General features: G+C 40.7%; 2 protein-coding genes across 6 annotated transcripts in view; both read right to left on the bottom strand.

Moving 5' to 3' along the window:
- ampd2a (adenosine monophosphate deaminase 2a) overlaps window positions 1–16,611 on the bottom strand; it is a 35,334-nt gene extending 18,723 nt beyond the window's left edge. For 2 of the 5 annotated variants that reach the window (XM_025907306.1, XM_025907307.1), the window contains exon 1: window positions 12,510–12,900. In XM_025907306.1, the coding sequence (XP_025763091.1) occupies window positions 12,510–12,885 (376 nt within the window). In that variant the 5' untranslated portion in view covers window positions 12,886–12,900. Of the gene's footprint in view, window positions 1–2,059; window positions 2,466–12,509; window positions 12,901–16,051; window positions 16,113–16,419 lie in introns of those variants that run through there. The other 3 variants (XM_005469562.4, XM_005469564.4, XM_005469565.4) reach the window with 3 other exon arrangements.
- A 2,683-nt stretch (window positions 16,612–19,294) lies between these two features.
- LOC100692145 (G-protein coupled receptor 61) lies at window positions 19,295–24,305 on the bottom strand. Its single transcript, XM_005469566.4, has 2 exons — window positions 24,019–24,305; window positions 19,295–22,625 (listed from the first exon to the last, which is right to left on the bottom strand). Exon 2 carries the CDS (start codon window positions 22,407–22,409, stop codon window positions 21,006–21,008), a length of 1,404 nt encoding a protein of 467 aa, XP_005469623.1. The 5' UTR covers window positions 22,410–22,625; window positions 24,019–24,305; the 3' UTR covers window positions 19,295–21,005.
- Between the last annotated feature and the right edge of the window lie 452 nt (window positions 24,306–24,757).

The raw sequence follows: 24,757 nt of genomic DNA, 5'->3' as shown, positions 1-24,757 counted from the left end.
AAAAAATGTGCTGACTGAACAAAAATAATCATATAATGACAAAGTATAACAATATATGCTCTCTGCTGGGCATATTTGTCACTCCATTAAGACCATTATATAGACAAGACATTAGAAACACTTTTAAATGAAATCTAAAGTAGTATGTTGAGTACTAAAAACTCCACATATAGTAGAATAATCAACTTTCTGATAATGTCAACAAGAACTAAATATGTTTCTTACAGATTAAGCGCATCAATTCGTTGAGTCAGGCCCTGAAATCAGCTCAGGCTCAGTCCCAGCAGACTAGCTGATCTCAGCATCAGACAACATCTCATCTGAGCTGATGCATTGTACTGCATTCTATTGGCACACAGATGTTTGTAGAGCAGTAACGTAATGATAGCATATTTACAACATAATATGACTATGGAGTTAACCTACTAATAGCTGAGCGTGCTGGCCATGTAAAATCAATCAGCTTGCAAATTTAAAACCAAAAAATAAGTATGTATATAAATTAACTAAATAAAGGTTGTCATTATGCTGTGTATTTCTACTCTGCACTCTGCAATTTCCCTGTTGGTAACATGCTTGGAATGCCACAAACACGACAACCAGCTGATTCACGCAGAGTCAGGCAGAGCATAAACAAGTAAATAAATAACTAAACATATCGAATGATTGGGAAATCGGTTTATGTTTCATCTGTCTAAAAGAAAAAACAAATTGTCTAAATATTGGAATGTCTGAATTGTAGTTTTAAATCGCCAAATAATGGAGTCAGGCATACAAATCCTATGTCAGTTGAGCTCAATTCAATGTCCACTGCAAAGACAAGGGCACCAGCCTGGGATGCCATGCAGTGTCTCCTAATAGTTTATTATACTTAAGTCTCTGAATTACTGCGTCTGTAGCTCCACTGTTTAGAAACCTTTACTTTGCTTTAGAGATTACACTGAGAGGGAAAGTAATGACACGGGCTTCATATGTTCCTTAGCAACTACAGATGAGAATAAATCTCTACTTTGGACCTTAATCTCCAAAATGTAGTTTCAGTACTCAGCCTGCAGAAGGAAACAAACACAGATGATGAAATTTTCCAGCTAAAAACTACTGCCTGCAAAAAAGCTTTCTGAAGGACCCTTTTTTTTTTTAAACATAATAATACTTAACGAAGGTTTGCTACAGAGATACCATGTGTCAGTTCACGCATAGAAACTAACAGGATCATTCTCAGTGCTTTTCCTTGCTTTGTATAACATAAACAGCCTCTAACAGAAGATGGGAACATATCTAATAATTCCCTTTGCATACAAAAATAAAGAAACAGATACCAGCTGTTCTTACTAAAGCACTGCCCTTACAAACATCGGGAAGGTAAACATGCTCAGGTGGGTTTTTAAGCGAGTATCTGCTGACACTAACCGCCTGAGGGCTTCAGTGTTAATGAAGGGGCAAATCTGAAAAGGATGTTTGTTTTCTTCTAGCTTCAGTGGCACCTGTTCAGCAACCGACACGCTGCTGCAAATCACCTCTTTACTTCACTGCGCACTCTTGAGAGAACGGTTGCTATGAACTGTATACGTTTTGTTTTTAATCAACTCACACTGAATAATTTGCCCAATTAATCAACCAGGTAATTGTACTGCACTATAGTTAGCTGTGGCAGACAGCAGCAAAGACTAGATGCCCCAAATATTCGACCACTGCAACATCCGGAGCCTATAAAAAAAACAAAACAAATAAACAAAACTGTGGAGCATATTAAGCTTTGCAAAGATCACCATAAGCAACACACCAGTCTGTTTATGCTCCTTACCTCACACTTATCTCACACTCATGTACACATTTCCCCTCACTGTCAGCCTTATGCTGTCAACTTATTCCAATACACAACAACTGTTGTTTACTTGCACCTCATCTGTCACGATGAGCTCGTTTGTGAGGTATTTTGGGAGCGATAAGTATCATGCTTAATAAGAACTGATGAAACTTCTTTTAACACACTATTCACGCTAACAGGCTTTACATGCTAAGGTACTGTTTTGTGGTTAAATGCCATAGATTACAGTACCTCTAGCTCCCTGTCTTGTCCTGTTCTCACAGTCTCCGTTATGGTCGCAGTGGCCTTGTCTGAGCTGTTGTGGGATGCTGGGACATGTAACTAGGCCTGGGACGGCCGATGTACCCTCCCCCGCTGGTACAGTGGAAGAGAGAGAATGACAGCAAACAGAGAAAAGAACGCTCTCTCCAGAAGCCAAGCTGCTCTAAGACGACATCACCCAGTTCCCCTCCTTTTGTCTCTCCTTTCCTGCTCCTGCTGTAACTGCTGCCACCTTCAGTGTGCTGGAGAAGGAGTTCTCTTTTTTCTTTCTTCTCCTCTTTTCCCTGATTTTGTCTCTGCCTCTCTCTCTCGCTCTCTCTCAGCTGCTTCCTGTACTACACCGGTTTACTGTGCATGAACAGCAGAGCCTTCAAGCCCCCGGATTTAAATACTGGGTTGGATCATACCACGTGGCAAAAAAAAAGGGGGAAGGACAAGAGTTAACCACTTCATGCTTCATGCATTGTGCTATAAAATGGAGGCGGCCCTGGATAAAAAGCCACTCCTACTTTACTTCCCTTCCCACCTCTCATTCATGAACACACAGCTTCAGTCATGTCAAGACTGTAAATGATGTTATGAATACCAGTATTAAGAAGATCTAATAAATGGAAATTTATTATTTCTGTACAAACTGCTTTTCTGATACTCATTCACTGCTTCTTTCTAATTTCTGATTTTATTTTGTCCTTCAGAGCTGGACGACTTTTAAAAGAGTGGTTTTGGAAGTTCAGTCTTGTCTTTGTGATTAAAATATTTTTTATTTGACTGCAGGTGTAATTTCTCCTTTTGTGTATCCAACTACTTTATAGATGAGAACACACAGGTGGATGTATCTGTTTATGTGTGCATGCAAGCTACATGACATGTTTCTCCACTGATCACAGACTTTTTCCTTTCTCTTTCACATGATAAGAAGTGCCTGTTTGCTGTATTTCACTGACTAAATAACTCAATGAGCACACACGATGAGCTATACTTAAGTAATGGCAGAACTGCTGGAAGAGCAGCATGAGATGACAATAATGAAACAGTCAGCACCAGGATAAGGTTAATTTTTATACTGCAGGTTTGTGGTCTCCAGCATGTCCCTGAAAAAACAGCAAGGTGTTTGTTTGTTTTTTGTGGGAGTAAATTTTATGGCTAAGTGAGATGTTCAAAGGGATATGGGGTGGGTGTGGTTCTTGTAAAGAGTGATCCGTTGTTTGACTGCCAGTCAAAAGACTGAACAAAAAGTTCAGTCTGGAATTAATGAAAATAATCCTTGGATGAAAGAGATCACTGAAATATTTTCATTATCCATTTTCCCCCACAAGAATAACCTTCAAGGGGCAATGGCAAGAGAAAACTAATACGTTTAGAAAATATTTTCACTTTATAGATGAATACCATACAAAGCCAAGTTTAAAGTTAAATATACAGAGAATGCAAAAGTCCTCAAAGAGAGCTCAGTGAATACTGTTCAGGTTGGAAATGGTACTCCATTGCTTGGATCTGAGGTAGGCATAACGGGTGATTTTCTAATTGTATTTTTATTTTCGTGTTGTCGAGGTTGAATTTTGTGATTTTTTTATAAGATCCAATTGAAGAATCCTGATTTGATGCTAACAGATACAGTATGTTTTTGAAATAAAGACTTTTGCTTTAGCAAGACTTATAGAAGGTACTGTACCCAATATATCCAACATAAAGCTTTTCAGTTAGGCTAACAATAAGAACAACAAGAATAAGAAACACTTACCGTAATTTATCCCAGTACTCTTGATAAAGCCGATGAGCTAACAATAACAATATTAAAACATCAGCAGTCATGCTATATTGATCAGAGCGCATATATTTATGTTTGTATGTTCCCTATCTTCTCCTAGGCATGTGGAACAGTCTTGATGAAACTTAAATAGAAACATAAACATTGCCCAGGGCACCATGAGTGCCAACATCTATATGACATATTTAAATATTTTATACATATCCCTCATTATATTCATCATCATGCATCATTTTGGTACATTTGACAGTTTAATTGAGCACTGAATAGAATTTCAGATTACAATATCCCCATAGCATCATATTACAATGACTGTAGGATGTGTATGTATGTTTATCTACCACGCACAGGTTTGCTATTAATAACAGTAGTAGTAGTGGTGTTAATGGTATTGTCATGTGTAGGGATGGGTACCGGTATCCGGTGCCATTATGGCACCGGTTCTGACATAAACGGCAGTAACCAGACCGAAAAGCAGCGCACATTTCGGTGCTTTATTTCGGTGCTTTTTTTTTTTTCCTGAGATGTCATACACTTTGGATTCTAGCCAATCATTTTACCTTTCCAACGATGATAGGCGGGCCCAGGTACGTACGTTCTTTTAGAGCAGAGCTACAGATTAAAAATGCCCAAGGCGAAGCGGTCAAAAGTCTGGCTGTACTTCACAGCAAAAGATGCAAACTCAGCAGCCTGCAACAAGTGCTTTAAGCTGATACTGTGATACTGTCAAAGGAGGTAACACCTCGAATCTGATGAAACACCTGGCAACGCATAGTGGTTTTTTTTTTAAAGCCGAGAAATGCGCCGTGTTTGATAGCTTGCTGCGAGACCTCACACCGTGCACATCTACTGCGGGTGTGGTGCCTGTTGTCGGACCCGGAGTTAGCAACATCCCCCAAAAACCCGAAGAGTAGAGTCCTGGCCCCTAGCCCTGTCAGTGTAGCAGAAATGATGACAGATGATGATGGCAGCAGCAGCCGTTCTTCTCTGGGTCAGTAGCTTAATGTTGTTCGTGTGTAATTTAGGTTGAGTAGGCTGACCACGTTATTAAATTAATGCATGTAAGGTAAACTAGCAAACACGGTCGTAGTTACATGCGGCTGTCTTCTTGTTTGATGGCAGATGCTCCCTTCACCCTGGCCAAAAAGGCTAAAATGACCAAAGAAAAAGTGGGAAACACCTAAACATGAGAGGTTTTTGGACAAAGTTTGTGTTTTTTCCATTGTTTAAGCACTGCTTCCAGCCAAGAGTGAGACCATATATGCCCTATAGCTGCAGAAAAGGCTAACATTGTTATCTTTTTACAAAAAAAAAAACAAAACAGCTGAACATGAGAGGTTTTTGGACCAATTTCGTGTTCTCCATTCTTTAAGCACCGGTTTGAGCACCGTTTAAGCACCAGCACCGTTTCAAAAGTACCGGTTTGGTACTGGTATCGGATAAAACCTAAACGATACCCATCCCTAGTCATGTGACTATGTTAGTCATTGTGGACTTTGAATGGAAGCAGGACACACAAACAATCAATCACTGTTAGGAATCACTAAGTTCATCTCCCCTATAGTGCTTCTTAAATGTTGTAAAATGAGTGTTAAATACTCCTTTGTGGACCAATGTAAAAGAAAAAAAAATGTTTAGTTTAAGTCACTCAGGTCAAACCTCTGTGGCAGCCATCTTGTCTTGCAGGTAAAGAGGAAGCCCGCCTCAAATGCAGCTCTTGTATAGGATGTGAGCTGGCAAGTGTAGGACATTGATTTAATTTATCCAGATAAATGTAAACAAATGAAATAATAAACAAATGTTTTCTTTATATTTCATTACTGACAAATAATTGATAATGTGATCATTGTGATTATCTGTAAAAGTTCTTTGTTTTGAGTGATATGTTCTGTTTTTCCCACTACACTTTCCTGTGTAACAGTCATTTAATCTGTTATAAATTGTGATTAAGTGTTTTGAAAGACTAATGAGAGATCACATCACTTCTTCACTTCCTGCCACCATCAACCCACTTCAGTTTGCATACCGGACTAATCGTTCCACAGATGATGCCATAGCTCACCTGCTCCACACATCCCTGAGTCACCTGCACACTGGCTGAAGGAATTATGTTAGGATGCTGTTTGTGGACTACAGCTCAGCATTCAACACAATAATTCCCTCTAAGCTTTTCACCAAGTTGAAGGATCTAGGACTCAGCTCATCACTGTGTCAGTGGATCCTCAACTTCCTCACAGACAGACAGACCCCAATCAGTGAGGGTGGGAAAACAAGTCTCCCCCTCCATCTCACTCAGTACTGGAGTGCCTCAGGGCTGTGTTTTAAGCCCCCTGCTGTACTCATTGTACACTTATGACTGTGTAACCACATCAGACACCACCTCCATTGTCAAGTTTGCTGACGACACTGTTGTTGTGGGCCTGATCTCTGACAACATTGAGAAGGCCTAGCTGGAGGAGATTAGGAAGCTGGAGACATGGTGCCAGGAGAACAACCTCCTCCTAAATGTCAGCAAGACTAAGGAGCTGATCATGGACTTCACTACAAAGCAGGTGAGGAATTATGAGCCCCTGATCATCAATGGCACGCCAGTGGAGAGAGTGGACAGTTTCCGATACCTGGGTGTCCACATCACTCAGGACCTGTCATGGACCTGCTACATTAAAACCCTGGTTAAGTAAGCCCGCCAGCGTCTCTTCTTCCTCAGAAGACTTAGGGACTTCCATCTGCCACTGAGGGTGCTTAAAAACTTTTACCCCTGCACCATCGAGAGCGTCCCGACAGGAACCATCTGCGCCTGGTTTGGGAACAGCACCAAGCAGAACAGACAAGATCTGCATCATTCGATCAGAGCTTCCTGACCTGCTGTCCATCTACACCAAGCGGTGCAAGACCAAAGCCAGGAAGATTATGATGGACCTCTCCCATCCCAACAATGGACTCTTCTCACTGTTGAGGTCTGGGAAGCGCTTCCGCTCCCTTAAGGCCAAAACAGAGAGAATGAGGAGGAGCTTCTTCCCCCAGGCTATTCGGGCCCTGAACCAGGTGTAGGACTGAACTCTCCCACACACATCACATCTCCACACGCACTCTGGTTTTTCTTTTTGCACACTTCTTATAATTTATAATTTCTTTTTATTAATAATTTCTTATGTAAACTGTTTTGCACATTTTTACTGTAAATTTCTAAGTTAAAATCTGTAAATTTTTGTAGTAATCTAAATATGACTGTCAATTCTTACTGTCCTTCAATGGTTGGGCATTGCACAGCAATAAGCATTTCACCTCATGTCATACTGTGCATGGTTATGTTTGTGACAAATAAAATTTGAATTTGAAATTTGTGTTTGTTATATAATGCAACCTGGAGCACAGATGAGGAGCCTCTTATAGAAGTCTTCAAAAACTTTTAATTAAAATACATCTTAGTATCAAGCTCGTTCTCCTTCAGAATTATTCAACTCAACTGCCGTTACTACTTGCTTGTATTGTCTTTTGCACATTCTCAGTCTTACTATTTATATTTCTTTATTATTTTATTTTGTGTACCTGCCTATGATAACCTAATAGGATGATATTCAGCAACACAGCTGATGGAGTTTAATATTGCAAATTTAATACTGCAAAAGTATATGTGATTTCTTTAGATGTTTGAATGGAAACTCTCAAACTGTTTGGAGACTTGACGGTTAAATTTCTTGTACAAATAGGTGATATCTCATCTTCAGGAACCTATCAAGAAGCTGACTGAGGAAGTTATAAATGTTATGAGAGTAAGTTGACCATTCCTGATTTATTTGACCTTCAGGCCTTTGGCTTATGGAATATTTCCTTTGACTTTCTGTTCTGAGCTTAAAAACAAGAAGGACATCCATTGTAAACAACAAATGGCAATGTGTTCTGCCACTGATTGTGTTACTACAATAGAATCATTTAAGAGGCTTGCTGGTGAAACCACCTACAGCCTTGTGTGAATTAAATTCAGACATGCTATATGTCCAGTGCTTTTTGTTAAGTCACATTTCTCACAAGCACTGAGGTATGTTTTCTTTTTCAGCCCTAGCTTGAGTTTTTCTGCAGTTACATCATCTGTTGTGCTCTGCAAATCTCTTTCCCTGGAGACTAATTAACAGCACAGGGGAGTCGCTGTGCATTATTTTTCACTCCCTTTCTCCCTGAAGAAAAAGAGAGCTGACATAATTGCACAAGCATTCCCGTGTGAATGAAAGAGAGTGAACATGCAAATAAAACTGCTTCCCAGCATTTGCACTGCTGTTTTTGTGAACCCCCCCCCCCCTTCATGTCCACCAGGAATCTTCTCAAAACAATAAATTCTCTCTGGAGCCCGAGACACCGAACTGTGCACAAAACATGTTGCATACCCACAGCAGCACATGTAAACACTAATAGTCACACACCAAAAAAGACACATATTCACATCATTCATTTTGACCCTCTGTGATTATCCAGACCACAGTTGCTGTTGTCACCGCTGTCAGTGCAGCTCTCACCATATCGGAGTATCTAAAAGGAACACTGTGTCATTTGATAGTGTCAACATATAACCCTCTGCAGTTAGCGCTGCTCGGACATCAACAGCTCACGATTCCAACCCTGAGACAAAAACTGTGTGAAGGATCAAAGCCAGAGACAATAAAGGGACTACTGCTTCCCTGAGATGGCTAAGCAAGAAAGCTTTTGATCCGTTTCCATGCACATTCACTGCTCTCTTTGCTTTGGAGTGAATGAATTGTGCACTGTTGAAAACTCGCAATTCTAGCTGTGATTTAGTGTCTTGTTGTGCTGGCAGAGTTTCCACAAAAGGATGTTATAAATACAGCAGTTTGATTAAAGATTAAACTCTGAACAACTGTGCACTGTTTGCTTTTAGTGACTAATATTTCATTACTGTATCAACTAATGGTCGCAAACTAAAACAACTGCGACTAACCTGACTCAGGCTGTATAGCGGAATCTATTTTTTCAAAGCACGAAAGTCGTGGTGTGACAGGAATATAACAACAAAAGGAAAAAGTTCCTATTATATGTTCTGACATCAACTAAAGATGAATAGTTTAACATGAAGATATGAGAAATGTGGAAAACTGGCTAGCTGTCAGATTGAACAAATGACTTCTCTATGTGTGAGATGACCAATGAACTGGAATGTGAGAAACATCAGTGTGGAGTTGCAAGTGTGAGAGTATACTCCTAATTAAAGTTTAAAATATGATCCGGAGAATCATTAAATGAACAGGAGGGGGTGGGTGAGAGATTCAATGACTCACGGAGGTCAAAACACAATGAGAAGTCAGTGAGGGACTGAAACATCAGCTGATGCTGGTTCATGTGTGATCGAATGAGGTGGATTAAATGAAAATGGATCTTCATTGGAAGCTACGACAGGAGCAGAGACAGACCAAAGTAGCATGCTTAACTGTACTTAAGCACTGAAATACAACCCATCATAACCATCTGTACAGCCTGTCAGCCAGCAGATCACCCAAGTGAGAAATGGTAGAGTGGAAACAAGCCAATCTTCTGTGTGTTTCTATGTGAGTGTGAGTGTGTGTGTGGGGGGGGGCTGCCTGGACAGATATTATGATATCACTCGCTATCTGGTCACAACAGGCCCACCTGTTGGTGTGACAGTTTAAGGCCTCACTTCCTACCTCTCCAAAATCCCTTTTCCAGGACTGAGACACTCCCTTTCTAACATGGGAAGCAGCGGAGCTATTCATAGCAAAAGAAAGCCCTGGAATTTTCCACCAAACACAGAGCAAAGTGCTCCTCAGTCATGTCTGAGGGCAGCACAGCCACAGACTGGAGACCCTGACAACCAGCTGCTTGTTTCAAACAGATGGGCTGCCTTGTATTTTCCCAAGCCTCCCTCTAGTGGTTAAAAAGAAAAGCAAAGAAACATTTTTAATATTGAGTAAAGTGTAGAGCAAAAAGGGAATAAAAATAATGTTTTTCTAAACATTGTTAAAACATAGATACTTGAGCCTAATGTCGCAGATATAGCTTAATTTAGCTGTTTACCATTGCTTGAACCTCTTTAATTAGTAGGCTTCATGTTCTACAACAAATTCACTTCAAATTGAAGCTATTTAGCTTATTCATTGTAGGAGTGACAGTGAAAAACATGTTACAGTGACACCTTTTCAGTAGGAGATCAAAACATAGACTACTCTGCGGAAAAAACCCAACTTTGTGGTTTTCTCCCAGTATTTGCTTGTCACGTGTTTCTGTCTACTGCAGGGCCAGAGCGTGGGAGTGAGAAGAGGTGAACAGGCACAGTGCTTTTCAGTCAGCTGGGTTAAAGTCCACAGGGAGACGAGTAGATATGATAATGATTCAGTATGGAGTACAGCAAATCCCCTCAGGGGTAACGGCACAGAGCTCACGTGACCTGAGATAAAGAATACACATAAATTGAAGACAGATGCACAAGAGACATGCCGTGACACAAGCAGTATATCCGCTTAATAATGAACCAGAACAGGAGACAGCCAGAGTCCTGGAGGAAATACGGTAACCATCCAACTGCAGTATGCAGCAGGATGTGTAGAGAGTGTAGAAGATACAGATTAATGTGGTGCCCGCAGGCCAGTGGCCACCCATTAATAACCGATACAGTATTTTTGGGGGGTTCGAGGGTACAGTGCAATTAAAAAAACCCATATCTTTTAGAATAATTAAAAGAACATACATTATCCAGTATTATATAGATGGCACAAAACTAATGTTGAATCCAGGTAACAAGACAGTGATCCCCGCACCTCTGAAATGCTGAGCTGTGAAACCATCACACAAGAGACAAAAATAACTGCCTCAACAAAAGCATCAAGCCAGACAACCAGACAGCCTGCAGGTAAAATGTGCAAAAGCCTGTATGACGTTAGAGCCAAATATAAAGATAGAAGGCAGCATACAGGAAGAAGAGCGCTGATCCAAACTGGTGAGAGGAATTCCCTGCACTGCTCTGGCAGACACTTTAATAACCTCCACATATCACGTCATATAACTGGGCATTACATATTCTGCTTTATGCCAGAGTCCAGTGGGAGAGCTGCTGAGCCTACAGGCAGAGGCAGTTTCCTCCAGGAAGCTGATTGGTTAATCAATGTTTACACCAGCAAATCCACTCCAACCATTGCATAAGAGAAGTGTTTCAAGTACGCAGGGATGCATCAGTGCTGGAGAGTTGTGTTTGGTGAGAGGGGAAAATGTGATAAGAGAACTATTTCTGCTGAGGTTACAAGAAGAAACAATGCAAATATTGAGCTTCAGTCCATGACCTGACTTTGAGAACAGTCGTTTAGAGGCAAAAATAAAAATGTGGTCAGATGGCCCATAATGGACCATATTATCAGACTGGGAGAGCACAAGGCTCAGCCAAGCGGCTAATTGAGAGGACTTGAATGACTGCATGGCTGGAGAGACCTATAAGTTATTTATTACTGCACCAAAGACAGGCGTCCTCAGCAAATACTGTAAGGAGTGTGTCAGCGTGAGTTACTCCTCAGGATCCTCTGCTGCATCCCTCCAAATGCTCGACTTTTGTGCTGTGCGGCACCATGAGGAACCAATTCATTTCACAAATATATTACAGGTCTAACTTGATAGTTTCTCACTGGAAAGAGCAGTTAACATTAAAATCAAAGATAATCATAAAAGCACAATAATTTTCCCTCTATTCCATCACACACACACACACACACACAAAATGTTAAATGTGTTTTGTTTTTTTGTTTTTTCTGGGATGCTGAGAGAACAATCTAATAGAAACTTGTAATGAGAGAGAGAATTGCAGTTGAAACATAAACTGATACTACTGCTCTGTGCAAAGCTGATAAACTGCAGACCTTTGATTAACTGTAGCAGAAACAGTGCAAGGTGGTCGGGTAAATAGGCCCATAAACTCCTCACATTCCTTTACAATCTGACAATAATACACAGACAGTCAGAAATGTATATATAAACAGCAATATTCACTGTGCAAATGAAGATAATAAATGCTCAAAAATCTATATTTCACTCTTATTTTTTGAGGCGATGCACATTACACTATCACACTCATCTGCAAAACATTAACTTCACAAGTTAAGTACAGGCTGTTCATCGGTGCCTCGTTATGACAAATGATACACTTAACCTGAACTTTACCTTCTTATCAAAGTACACACTATTATTTTTTTCTTTTGCACAACCCTGCTGGACTTTACACTGTTATCTGGCTTCGAGAACCATTCATGTGCGCTAGTCAATACTTTTTGATGTTTCATACACTATGTAATCGTCTGACTGAAAAAACTAGAAGAGCAATTGTTAAATAATCAATTTCATCTGAAGTTTTGTGAAAATTTTCTTTGCAGTTAACCAATTCAGTGAGGTGTATTACACACAGAAGAGCACGCATGCTGAATGTTTCCAACATGGGTCGAAGCTTCAAATCAATTTACAGGCGGAAAAAAACTAGCTAGAGTTGCAGAGTTCTCCACTTCCCTCTCATTGCTCCTTGTGAGCACCATGAATTCTTAAATACCATTGCACAAGCACATGTGTAATTTTCTGACTCCACATCCACATAAGATGTTCCCCCATTTCTTCTTTTGGACCCCCCCACCCCACTCTTTCACCCACACTCACCAGGGCTGGTGGTGCTCTGCAGGCTCCCCCTCTTGTGTATCGGGGATTTAGCCTTAGGCTTCCCTTGTCCATTTGCAGCATTGGAGGAGGAGGTGGAGGAAGAAGATGACATCTTGCTGCCTGTGCCCTTGCTACTAGTCGAGCAGAATGGGTCAGAGCATTGAAGTGGCCAGCAGGGGGAGAAAGGAGCACTAGCTCTGATGCTGGAGCTCTGTCTCACAGTGGGACAGCGGGACGGCAGGACCCATACTGGGCCAGGCAAAGCTCCTCTGCAAAGTTGGCTCCTCCTCCCAGTCAGTGGCGGGTCAGCAGGCACACTGCACAGCACTGAGCTGAAAGACAGCCCAAGGCTTCCCCAACTCCTGCTGGGGGCCATCGTCCTCGGTTGCCTTAGCAACCAGGGAAGGAGCTTCCTGTAGGCAGCACAGGGAAAAGCAGCCACAGAGGAGGGCATTGCAAATCAAAGAGTATAGCTAGCATGACAGCTAGCAAGCCAGAAGATCAGCTGCAGCTGAGCCAGCGGAGTGCCTAGGTCAGCGAAGGACAAAAGTTTTTCCACTCTCCTAAAAATAGCAGCTAGACAGATATCATTAAAACATGCCGTTTATCCAAGAGAAGCAAAAACAAAGGATCGAGATTAACAGCAAGTAACTAAAAAAATAAATTACAGAGAAGGTACTATGTGGATAAGCACGATAACCAGCTCACCAATGAGCTCCCAGTCTTCTTTGCTGGAAAATTCTGAGGGGCAACGGGCAGCCTACACACACACAGACACGCACGCGCGCACGCAGGCCCGCCTGACATGGAGTATTATAAATAGTGACAGCTATTGCCCAGCTAGAGGCTGTGGTACAACCTGTGACAAGTACAGTACATGAACGACTCTTTGTCCCTTACTTCCTGTAGCTGAGGAGCAAAATTACAATTCATCATAAACTCTTTTAAAAGTTTAGCAAACACACAAGCATCCAAAAATCAACACAGCAGGTCAATGATTAAAAAGATCTTAAAGATTACTAGTGTTCATGCTCTCGATACGCTCATCATTAAATTGCAAACTAAAGCGTTCTGTTGAAAGTGTCACAGACTGGAAATTGACACAGTTGATAATCACATTGGTATATTTTATAGATTCAATACTGCATATTTTATGATTTAGTAATGTTAATTTGGCTTTTTAAACAGAACGCTGAATTACTGAATGTAATTATTCGACTTGAGAATTCAATTTCAATATACTGTAAATCCAATTCTCCAAAACTAGGAAGAAACTATATTATGGACCAGAACAGTCATACAAAGAGAGACGTTAAGAACAAGCAAAGAGCCCCATCTAGTGACATGAAAATTGTATGCAGTTCAATAAAAATTTCTATTCTAAATTTCTATTCTTTCTTTTAAAAAAAGTGTGTGAAAAGCTTTTGCTTTTTAGAGGACAAAACTTTTACATCTAACAGCTACATGCAAAAAACTCATGTGATAGTAACATATTCAAGTATATCCAACCAAAAGTCTAAAAGCAAAAAAGAAACTGAGGAAGCTTTTAAAAAAAGACTAGTACATTGTACAACAAACACTTAAATTTACAATAATAATAAAAGATAACCTTATTTGGGTACTGAAGTGGAGGTGTCTGCAAAGTGAAGAGAAAATAAAATTTTATATCAGGGTTTCCGCAGGCTTTTTCTGAAAGCTGACCCAGTTTTTGAGAGTCACTGCTCACCATCTGGTGTGGAAGCAGCAGCACGAAAGCCTAAAACACACAGGCCCACTTTTGAAAAAGAAAAAATAAATAACTAACCCGATGAATATCTTAACTACTTTGCAAAATATAAATTAGTCAGATTCTTAAAGCCTTACCAGGAAACAGAAAGCAGTCATAGTACCTGAAAACTTTCCTTTGGCTTTCTCCCTGATTTTGCTGCTGTTTGCACACCCTTTAGTTAAAAATGAGACCAGTGAGCATATAGCTGGCTGCTTAGAGGATTTTTTCCCCAACTTATTCAGACCAGTAATTATGAAATGCAGCATTTTGTTTACCAAAGCCATACAGGAAAAAACCCACTATCGTCACATATATTAAACAGCATCTTGAAAGTGTAAATTTTAAAATCCTACTGAACCAAGTAATACATTTTCAAATTAGCTTATATAAACGTTGAAATAGTCTAGTCTGGTATTCTCTATAATAAAACACAACCATTACATATTTTTTATTAATAGCACTGCTTCTTCTATAGCCAGGTCCCTGGATTACCTCAGTCTTCCTCCCCCCCCCCCCGTTTCCCTTCCTTAACAATGACTTAGTGACAGCCACCTTCCTGATGAGCCTTCAGCAAACAGTAGATGGATCAATGCAGGGTCAGGTGCATCTTTCAAGTCGGGTCTTTGCTGGCTTTTTCCTATTCCTTTAAAAAAAAATTCTTTTCAAAAGAACATTTTCAGATCAGTGAATACCATTTTTAAGGCTGTCAAACTGAACTAACTATGTGTTTTCGTGCCAGGTTGCCAGGGAAAAGTACCTTTAAAACTTTAAAAAGTTGTCTGTTATGTGTAGACATCCCCTGAGTTAAGTTTACCTCAGTTCCCTATCAAATGGCTCAACAAGCAAAACACATTCATATGAAAATGATCAGATATACAGACTGTATTTTAAAAAAGTTAAAAAGCAGCCAGTGTCCAAAAAAAAAAAAAAAAACTTTGGAGAACTATTGCTCGAGCATGTTACAAGGAAGTCTGGCTCCTTGGAAGCAAAACAGAAAGAAATGACTGGTGGCTTCCACACACCACTGTAACAAAATACTGATAGTATGCAGGAATTTGAACTGATAACCAGTGTCAGTTGAGAACTAGTTCTATATTGTTCACTCCACCTACTACAACGTCAAAGTTGATCAAGTTCTTCCAATGGCACACACAAATTTACTCCATTACTCGTAAATCACATAAAGACAAGACAGTCAAAAGACACATGAAGGCCAGCTGCAAAGCTACACTGTCAAATGACAGGAAGTGCAACAGGATGACGAAAGCAAAGTCACAGCCACATTTTTGTTTCTGTCCTGTCAGCTGATCAATGCGCAGACACAATCAGTTTGTAAAAATAGTTTTGTCACAACTTTAAAGGTGTACGAAAGCACAACTGAAAAGACAATTTCTTTTGTTACTTTTTCAGTCCACATGAATGTGAGCATAATCTTGGCACAAATAGGACCTCACAGCTTCTTCCTTGGCCATGTAAAAGCAAGCAAGTGAACAAGCTTTCAAATCATAGTACTTTTGTACATTTAACGCATAGAAATACCAAACGACGACTGTTTTCCCTTATTTGAGGCAAGGTTGTGATGTATTGCACTGCAAAGTCTTATATGGTTAAATTCGGGGTTGTTGGGGTTTTTTTTTTTAACTAATTTAATAAGCTTCTGACAGAGTTCCAGGTGATTAACTCTCCCTTTAAGTGTCTTAAGAGGGCTAAAACTCCTGTTACTAGAGCGTGTTTCGTGTAAATTTGAGTACAGCTATGTCGGGTGCGGACTTACCACGGGACATTGTTGACGACTCGTTAGCTGGAAGTGGAGAACACAAGACGGCAGGAAATACCTTAACACAAAGATAAAGCAACAAAGGATGGCTCGTTACAGTATATACGGGCTCTAAATATGTGTACTATACATCCGCAGAGTAGCTAAAGAGCGCCGACTGTAAACACGTTATCGAGAAGTTTCACATTGCTAACAAAGCAACTGCTTCTTACTAGCTTAACTGTCCACTATGAAATGTACAAAGTTAGATAAAGCATGATAACTGCAGTGTCAATAGCCTACGTCTTAGCTTAACAACTACATAAATGGCTAACCCATGAGAGAAATAAGTATTAGTTCAGTAGTTCTTGCTAGGAAATACTTACCAGGGGTGATATTCGGTCTTGCTGGGTTTGTTATTCTGTTAATTCAGTTTCCTCCACAGAAGGATGAAGTGTTATTGTGTTTAAAGGAGGGGCTGGGAGAGGGTACAAAGGTCCCGGTGAAACAAGAACAAATGGTGTTTCCACGCCGGTTAGATAACGTTTGATAATAGCTTATCTTCAGCAGCTGTATTTAAAACGAGTTCAGAAATATTTAGTAATTAAATCCTATCATGTCTTTCTTACGTCACGCGTTTTTACTAGTGACTAATATCTCAAAGGTCACCTTATATTCAGCGCCGACGGTGTTAGTTTTATGTGTTATTTTCCTGTTATTATTTAGATGGAGCACATTTTTAGCCCCTGGCATGCACTGATTGTCCACTTTATTAGGTACACCTTGCTACTAAGTCTCCCATTCCACCACATCCCAAAGTTGATTTGAGCTTTGCGATACGGCGCATTGTACTCCTGGAAGTAGCCGTCAGGAGATGGGTATACGGTGGTCATGAAGGGATGGATATGGTCAGCAATAATGCTCAGGTAGACTGTAGTGTTTAAAAGATGCTCAGCTGGTCCTAAGTGGTACAAAATGTGCCAAGAAAATATCCCCCACACCACCAGCAACTGCCTGAACCTCTGATAAGGCAGGACGAGTCCATGCTTTTCATGTTCTTTATGCCAAATTCTGATCCTACCATCTGAAAATGGCAGCAGAAATCAAGACCCATCAGACCAGACAGCATTTCTGCTGCCCAGTTTTCGTGAGCCTATGTGAATTTTACCCTAATTGTCCTGTTCTTATCTAAAAGGAGTGGCACCCAGTGTGGTCTTCTGCTGCTATAGCACACCTGATTCAAGCTTCAGCATGCTGTGTATTCAGAGGTGCTCTTCAGCATATCTTGGGTTTAACAAGTGGTTATTTGATTTAATTTTGCTGTCCTGTCAGCTCAAAGCAGTCTCATCATTCTTTGACCACTGACATCAACAAGGTACTTTTACCCGGAGAACTGAAGCTCACTGGATATTTTCCTTTTTATCCAGAGCATTCTCCATAACCCTTACACTTGGCTGTGTTTCTGAAAATCCCAGTAGATCAACAGTTTTTGAAATACTCAAAAACTGTGGTAAATAACACTTGCTGTTATTTACCACAGTGCATACCAGTGTTTAAAAAGTAAAGCAGTGGTGAAAATGTAAAATATAGCTTCCTAAACCTTTACTGAAAGTTTGCTTAAGCTTATATGCTAGCTTAGAAAGTACGGCTGTTTGCAAAAGCAAATAGAAAGACTCCCTGACACCTCAAACAGCCTTAAAATAGGAACGCTGCACATACAGTGATGGCTGACTCAAGGCATTTAAGACTGAAGTCCAACATTTCAGTGTCTCAAACCTTTGACCTTTATTACCCACCAGATAAGATTTATAATAATTTAGCAGATCATGTTAAAACATGTAAAAGATTCCATTTTGAGTAGGTTGATCAAATCACTCACAGATGATTACCTAGGATGATGATTAATTTCCTTTACCGTGCTGCTTTAGTGCCTGCCCTGGACCACAACACTTAGCCAGATCTTTCCGTTAATGTAAAAGCAAGGGCATATAAAAGCATTTCAAGGTGTATGATTCTAACTAATGTTGAAAAATATGAATCTTTATCAGAATATAACATGTTTGTTATGGTATGACTGATGGTATGATTATAAGGCAAAGTAACCCAAGATTTCACAGAAATAACAAATAAAGCCTAAGAGGGTCATTCCAGTTTACAACGTGACATATTCACACTAGGAGTGCTATGGATTGTGATAACATAACAAAACCAAATGTCAGCTCTGGTTTAGTGTAGAGAATATATTTTAAGAAGTCACAGATAGGGGCGTCATGTTGGATTCCCAATAGAGTAAGCTCCTCCTACCACCCACTACAGCCTAGAAAAATGTTTCTAGGTAATAATTGCCATGGGGATGGCAGAGCCTGCCGAAGCTGGGGGCGGTTTGACTGAGGTCCATCATAGAAGTGTGAGGCGTGTTGAGCAATCACATCCTCCAAATGAAACAAATCAAAAAAATTAAATAGAAACAGGATATATCTATATCTATATATATGTATATCTATATATATATATAGATATGTATATATGTGTGTACATATATATGTATGTACATAAACATTTTTTCATAAACAGAAAAAATGTTTTAGTGGTCGATTGACACATTTTTGATTACTGTGAACTATATTCCCCCACCGTCTCTCTTTGCATCAGGATTTCAATGCAAAGGATTAAGGCACACACATATACAGTAATATAAAACACTAAAATGTTAATGTTAGTTTTAAAAAAAAAAACTATACCACAAATATTGATTTACTATTGAATTACTATTTTAGTGATCAAGAGTGAATTGTAGCCTCAATTTCTTAGGAGACAGGAGTGAAAACTGATGCGGTCTTCTGCTTCAGGGTTCAGTGATGCTCTTCTGCATACCTTGGTTGTAACATGTGGTTCTTTGAGTTACAGCTGCCTTCCTACCAGCTTGAAGCAGTCACACCATTGTCCTCTGACATCAATGAAACATTTTCACCCAGAGAGCTGAAGCTCACTGAATATTTGATCTTTTTTGGACTCTCTGTAAACCCTACAGATGGGTGTGTTTCTGAAATTCGGCTTGAACTTCAGCTGGTCATCTTAATCATGTCTACACACCTAAATGCACTGAGTTGCTGCCCTGTGATTGATTGATTAGATATTTGAGTTAACATGTAGTTGAACAACTGCACTCAATGAAGTGGCCAACAAGAGTATATTGCACTTATACCAATATTTTGGCAGAAGCCGCACATTGTAGGTTAAATTATGCGAATGCATCCAAAATATTTTACAAACATAGAAACTCTTTATTACAACAGTATCTCTCGCTTTAGCTTCAGCCATGTTTTTTTTTTTAACACATTCATATCATTGTACAGTGGAAGTCATTCTTTATCTTCACCACAGCTTAAAAAACAATCTCTGAACAAGTCAAAAAACCCTAACACAAACATTCAACATCATTCACAGTTTGAGATATTTAGATGTGATAAAAAGAAGGTGTCAAGTTGGCCTTGTCACTAAAACACCCTCTGAAAAAATATCTTAAAAACCCTGTTTCCACAATACATAAGAAAGCCTCTTTATTTTAATCAGTCATTTTCACACGTCTCCCTCTAACAGTTGGCTATAAAATACAATTTCAGCTCATAGTTAAACTGCAAAACCAAGTCTTTTAAAAACCTCAAGCAAATTCTGTCTACTCTGTTCTTCCCACAACATTAAAGTAGTGTGCAGGGGTCGTATTTGACATGGAGCTGTGCATGACAGTGAAATATTGTTTCCTGCACTGAGGTACTTAAAAACAAAACCCTGAAGAGAATCAGGGTAGTAAAAAGAAAACAATCCACATGTATTCTCCTTAAAATCTCACAGCGGAAAAACACGAAGAAGGCAGTTACTGCACTTGTCAAAATACATTGGCCTCCTTGTCATCGCTTCTTTTACAAATACCTAAACTCGTCATTTAAAAAATGCTTGTGTTGACTGACATACACAACCAAAACTTACACAGTTTTACCAAACATAACTTAGAGTTTAGTACGTTAAACAATGTAGAGAACAGAATCATCATTCAATTTTTAGCAGTGCATCAAGCGAATGCTGATTTATTTTTTTTTTAAGATCTAAATTTATATCCAAAGACATTGATAGATACATCACATGGCAGGAAGCGGGGGTAACCCTAAACATCGTAGTTACATCGTAAAGCACCAAGGAAAGTTTGTCTGTAAACAGCTTGTACCAAATCCATGAGCAGTCAGGCCACAATATGTACACATCTAATGTAATCGAATTGGCTTAAAGCTGCCATTGTCACTGACAAAACTCCAAACTATCGTTCAACATGATGTTTTTATTGCTGTCTTCTTTAACATTACTTTTCTTGCAGCAATGTTTAAAATGACTTGCTGAAGTCTTGTAAAAAAAAAAAGAAGTGGCACGCGGAATTTTAATTTTCATATTTGTATACTAGGGTAATTTATCTGATAGCAAGATGTAACTGCACAATATTAAAGTAATGATTTCAGAGGGAGCCAGTGTATTTAAGCAAGTGTTTCTTAATTTGAGATGAAAAGAAATTCTCCAAAAATATTTTACTGCCAAAACGTCAGAGACTCAAACACCAAATTAATGTTGTTGTTTTTTCATCTATTAAAAAAGCTTAAACAACATAAATAGCAATTCAGTGAGTCATTTACTGTACAGAGCTGAGCCGAAGGCCAAAATACAGCCTTTTTTTTCCTTTTTTTTAGATAAAGCAGTAACTTCCCTGTTCGCAAGCAACAGTTTGTACATCTGCATTTAACTGTTCCACCATGATTGTTTTCAAAAACAAGGATGAAAAGTGCAGTGATCCAAAGATACAATTACAAGTCTTTAAAATGAATTTAGCTACCTGGTGGACAGCTTTCAAGAAAAAATAGAGAAACGTGTTTTCCTGAAAGACTGTGTTTCTTTAAACGTATTTTCAAAATATAGAGACATTGAAAAGTCAGCTGTCTGTATATATATGGTTGTTTTTCGCCTGTTCAATCTCAATAAACTCTGAAGTCTCCTCTGCAATTTGTCCTGGGATACGGAAATCAATGGGTATGGCATGTGCCGGCTCGGCTGGCTGTGACTGAGCCACAGGGCAGCAGGCCTCACCCTTAGGACTGGAAGTGCTGTGAGAGTTTTGAGGATCCAAGTTGCAGCCGGTGCCCTGAAGAAACTGAAGGAAATTCTCCTCTATGGATCCTTCGCGGCTGGGCAGTCTGTCCTCCACCTCGATCCCCGCTCGACGAAACAGGCAAGGCAGATGCTTGCCCAGCTCCTCTCGGATCTGTCTGTTCAGACAGCCGTAGAAGAAGGGATTGGAGGTGAAGCAGAAGTAGCCAATCCAGGTGACCACTTCCTCCAGAGAGGCCAGTGTGGCTGGAGGGCTGGCAGCCAGCGCTGAATACAGGTGGAAAGTAAAGTAGGGCAGCCAGCAACAAAGGAATTGCCCACCTACTGCCGCCAACACCGCTGCAGCCTTCCCTCCTCCAAAAGGGCGTTGTGGAGTTCCTCTGCCAGTTCCAGTACCTGTCCCGGAGCTGGTAACCATTGTAGAACGGCTGCTGAGTGACTCTGACCGCTGGCGGCGAGGTGTGTCCATCCACGTGGGCAGTGGGCCGTGGTGCATGGCAGCCACCCGGGCCACTTTAAACATGTTGCAGTAGACAACGAGAATCACCAGCAGTGGGCACAGAAAATACACCAGAGTGAAGAGAACCATGAAGGCCAAACGGTTTGACCCTCCCCCTGTCCAGTGCAGTGAGCAGCGCCTGTGACCCTGAGCCGGGGGAGGTGGCACGGCACCGCCACCCCCTCCCTCAACCCCGCTACTCTCCAAAAGAGGAGTTTTTCCACCCTGCAGGAACCAAGCGAGCAGTGGCAGAGCAGACATGGCCAGAGCTTTTACCCATATCCCTACAAGCACTGAAGCTACCAGGCCAATGGTCATCTTCACTTCATAACGCATCGGATGTATGATGTAGTAATAACGCTCCACATTGATGACAGAGATAGAGAGGATGGCAGCACTGACTAGGCACACACTGAGAAAGAGGTAGCTCCTGCACAGGGCCTCCCCGAAGAAGGCGCGGCTCGAGAGCATGCCAAGGGGCATCAGCACCAGGGCTGCCAGAAGGTCCACCACGCACAGGTGGAAGACAAAGGCAAACTTGTGGAGCTGCGGGGCCTTGGCAATGACCGCCATGACAGCCACGTTACCCACCACAGCCAACAGATCCATGAGCAGCATCGCCAGTAGGGCTAGCGACTGGGACAGAGCCCAGCCTTCAGGCAGAGAGGAGGCAGACATGTTGGATGTAGGCTGTGGAGGTGTGTGGGAGGAGTTCCACATTGGCTCCATTGAAGGGTGGGACGAGGCAGGCGGGCAGAGTCAGTCACAGGCCCATCACCCATCCTTCAAAGAAAGGGAAATGTGGCCAGAAAACAGTGACTTGAAAATGAGGTAAAAAGCTGCCCTGTAGTCCAATAGATGTTGCTGTGATGTCAGGAAGTTTAGATGTTTTGAATCCTTTCCATTTAAAAAGCCTTCTTGTCTTTCATCAGTCACAAACCCACCCTACAATAAGAAGAAGAAGAACAGAGGGTAAATATCTGTGAGTGGATGTTTGCCTGTGTGTTTACTGTGTCATGAGAGACCTCTAATTTGCAAATATCAGTCATATGAACTCATCCTTCCATGGTGAGTTTCCCTTTTTGCCCCAGCTACCATCAAAATTAATTCACTTAGATGAAGTTTTATAAAAATCCTCCTTAGCTTCTGAAATCTCTGTTAAAGCGATTTTGCTGATAAGGTAATCCAAAGCCAGCCCTCAAACCAATTAACTCTATTAGATATTCATTATTCAAGGCATGGACATTTGACACCTTTTTTTAGCAACATGCTGCAGGAACTGAGTGAGTAAAATGAATGAAAAATGAGAAGTCATCATGCAGTAGAGTTAGGCCACATCTAAAACCAAATAATAATACTGAAAAAAAATGCATATTTATTATCACAATAACTCTAAGGGAAAAAATTGGAGAGCAGTTTAATTTTTAAGAATGTATTACAGCAAAGAAGGTCAACGATAAATCCAGACTTAATCTTCCCGAGCAGCAACAGCAGGAGGGTATAAATACTTTTCAAGCACACATCCTGTCTGTACATGAGCTAATTCACCAAAACCAGTACTATCACTGACTAGTTAATAGGCCTTTTCCATCATATCTACAACTGCCATGAGAGCACTTTGCTTGCTTCAAAGATATATTTTGTGGTTAACTTGCATATTTATGACTACCTTTTCTAGCCCAAAAAACCCAAAACATAGCCACAGACTCTGGGAGGCCTGTATGTAGGTCTGTGATTGTACAGAGGGTGATGCCTTCCACTGAGGAAGCCCTGATCATTTAGAATGAGTTAATTTAATGTTTCAAATAGAAATTCTGAGGATATTTCACAGGTTGAGCAGGCTGTTAGCATGTTACCTGTGCACAGAAACAGAGAGCCATGGTTGGCTGTTGCCATATAAAGGAAATCATGCTGCCTGCTGATATGAATTCTGTCTGCCACAGATGTGACGTTTACAGTCACAGTAATCCACGTTCAAGTAAAAACTGAGCTCTAACCTCTCTCATCACCTATGAATGACTGTCCACACTGAGCAACGTCTGTATACCACACATAAGGGTACAGTCAATTCACTTTAACCCTCCTGCCTGGTTTGGCCATGCCTTTCCCTTCCACCTGCTCGTTTATATTTTAATTATTAATGCATTACACCCATTTTAATAATAAGCAAGGCTCTTATTCTGTATATCAGAATGTAGCTTAAATGAATTTGTTGCAGTCAGCGCTACACAACGAGCAGATTACAGGAGGCGTGAGAGAACAAGCGAGGAGAATGTGGTGAGGATCGGGGAGTGTGATGGGAAGACACAGAAAGAAAAAGGCAGAGAGCATAATATACCTGAATCAGAGTATTTCCTGATGCAGCTGTCTGCTGCTTTTGGGTCTGAGGATGGAATCCTGGTTTAGCTCCTACTGCTGAGGTACACAGTGGAAATCAATCACTGTACCTTAAAAAAATGCTGCTGAGGTACTTCCCACTGTAACAGCCCCGTTTCTTTCCCCATCCCTTGATCTGCCTTGTGCATCCTTCTCCCTAGCTGACAACAGCTGTGGCAGCAGAGATTTCTCTGAAACGATGCTGATGTAAATGCTTGCAAAGACACCAGCTCACTCTCTGCCTTCCCCCTCCACTCACACACAGTGCAGAGATGGAGCAGGAGGCAGTGAGAAACAGGACCAGAGCTGCTGTCTCCACAGGGTCCTAATGTCCTTACCGTCATCTCAAATTGAGTCTTCAAAAATGAAGGAATGCCACTGCAGCAGCGTTATAAATTTGTTTTAAACAACGAGTGCTTTAGTGTGTCTCAGCCGGGTTGTCACAAAGTTAGTAAAGATGGTCTTCAGAGGATGATAGCAGTCATTTTGGCAGTCCCCTGACTTCACAGTCGGCACCACAGGGAGTTTAAATGTTAGCTTTATAGCTCAAAGCTGAAACTTCCCATGTTAAATTTACTGCAGCAACAGTCAGAAAGCCGCTTTGCTAACTGTACATGTTCCCTAAATAATATACAGAGCAAAATCCAATCGCTGCTGATGTGCATTTTTAGCTTGCTGTGTGACCTGATGGTTACTTTGCT

This window comes from Oreochromis niloticus, linkage group LG5 (assembly GCF_001858045.2).
Source record: "Oreochromis niloticus isolate F11D_XX linkage group LG5, O_niloticus_UMD_NMBU, whole genome shotgun sequence".
NCBI lineage: Eukaryota > Metazoa > Chordata > Actinopteri > Cichliformes > Cichlidae > Oreochromis > Oreochromis niloticus.
This window is presented reverse-complemented; position numbering and strand designations above follow the sequence as displayed.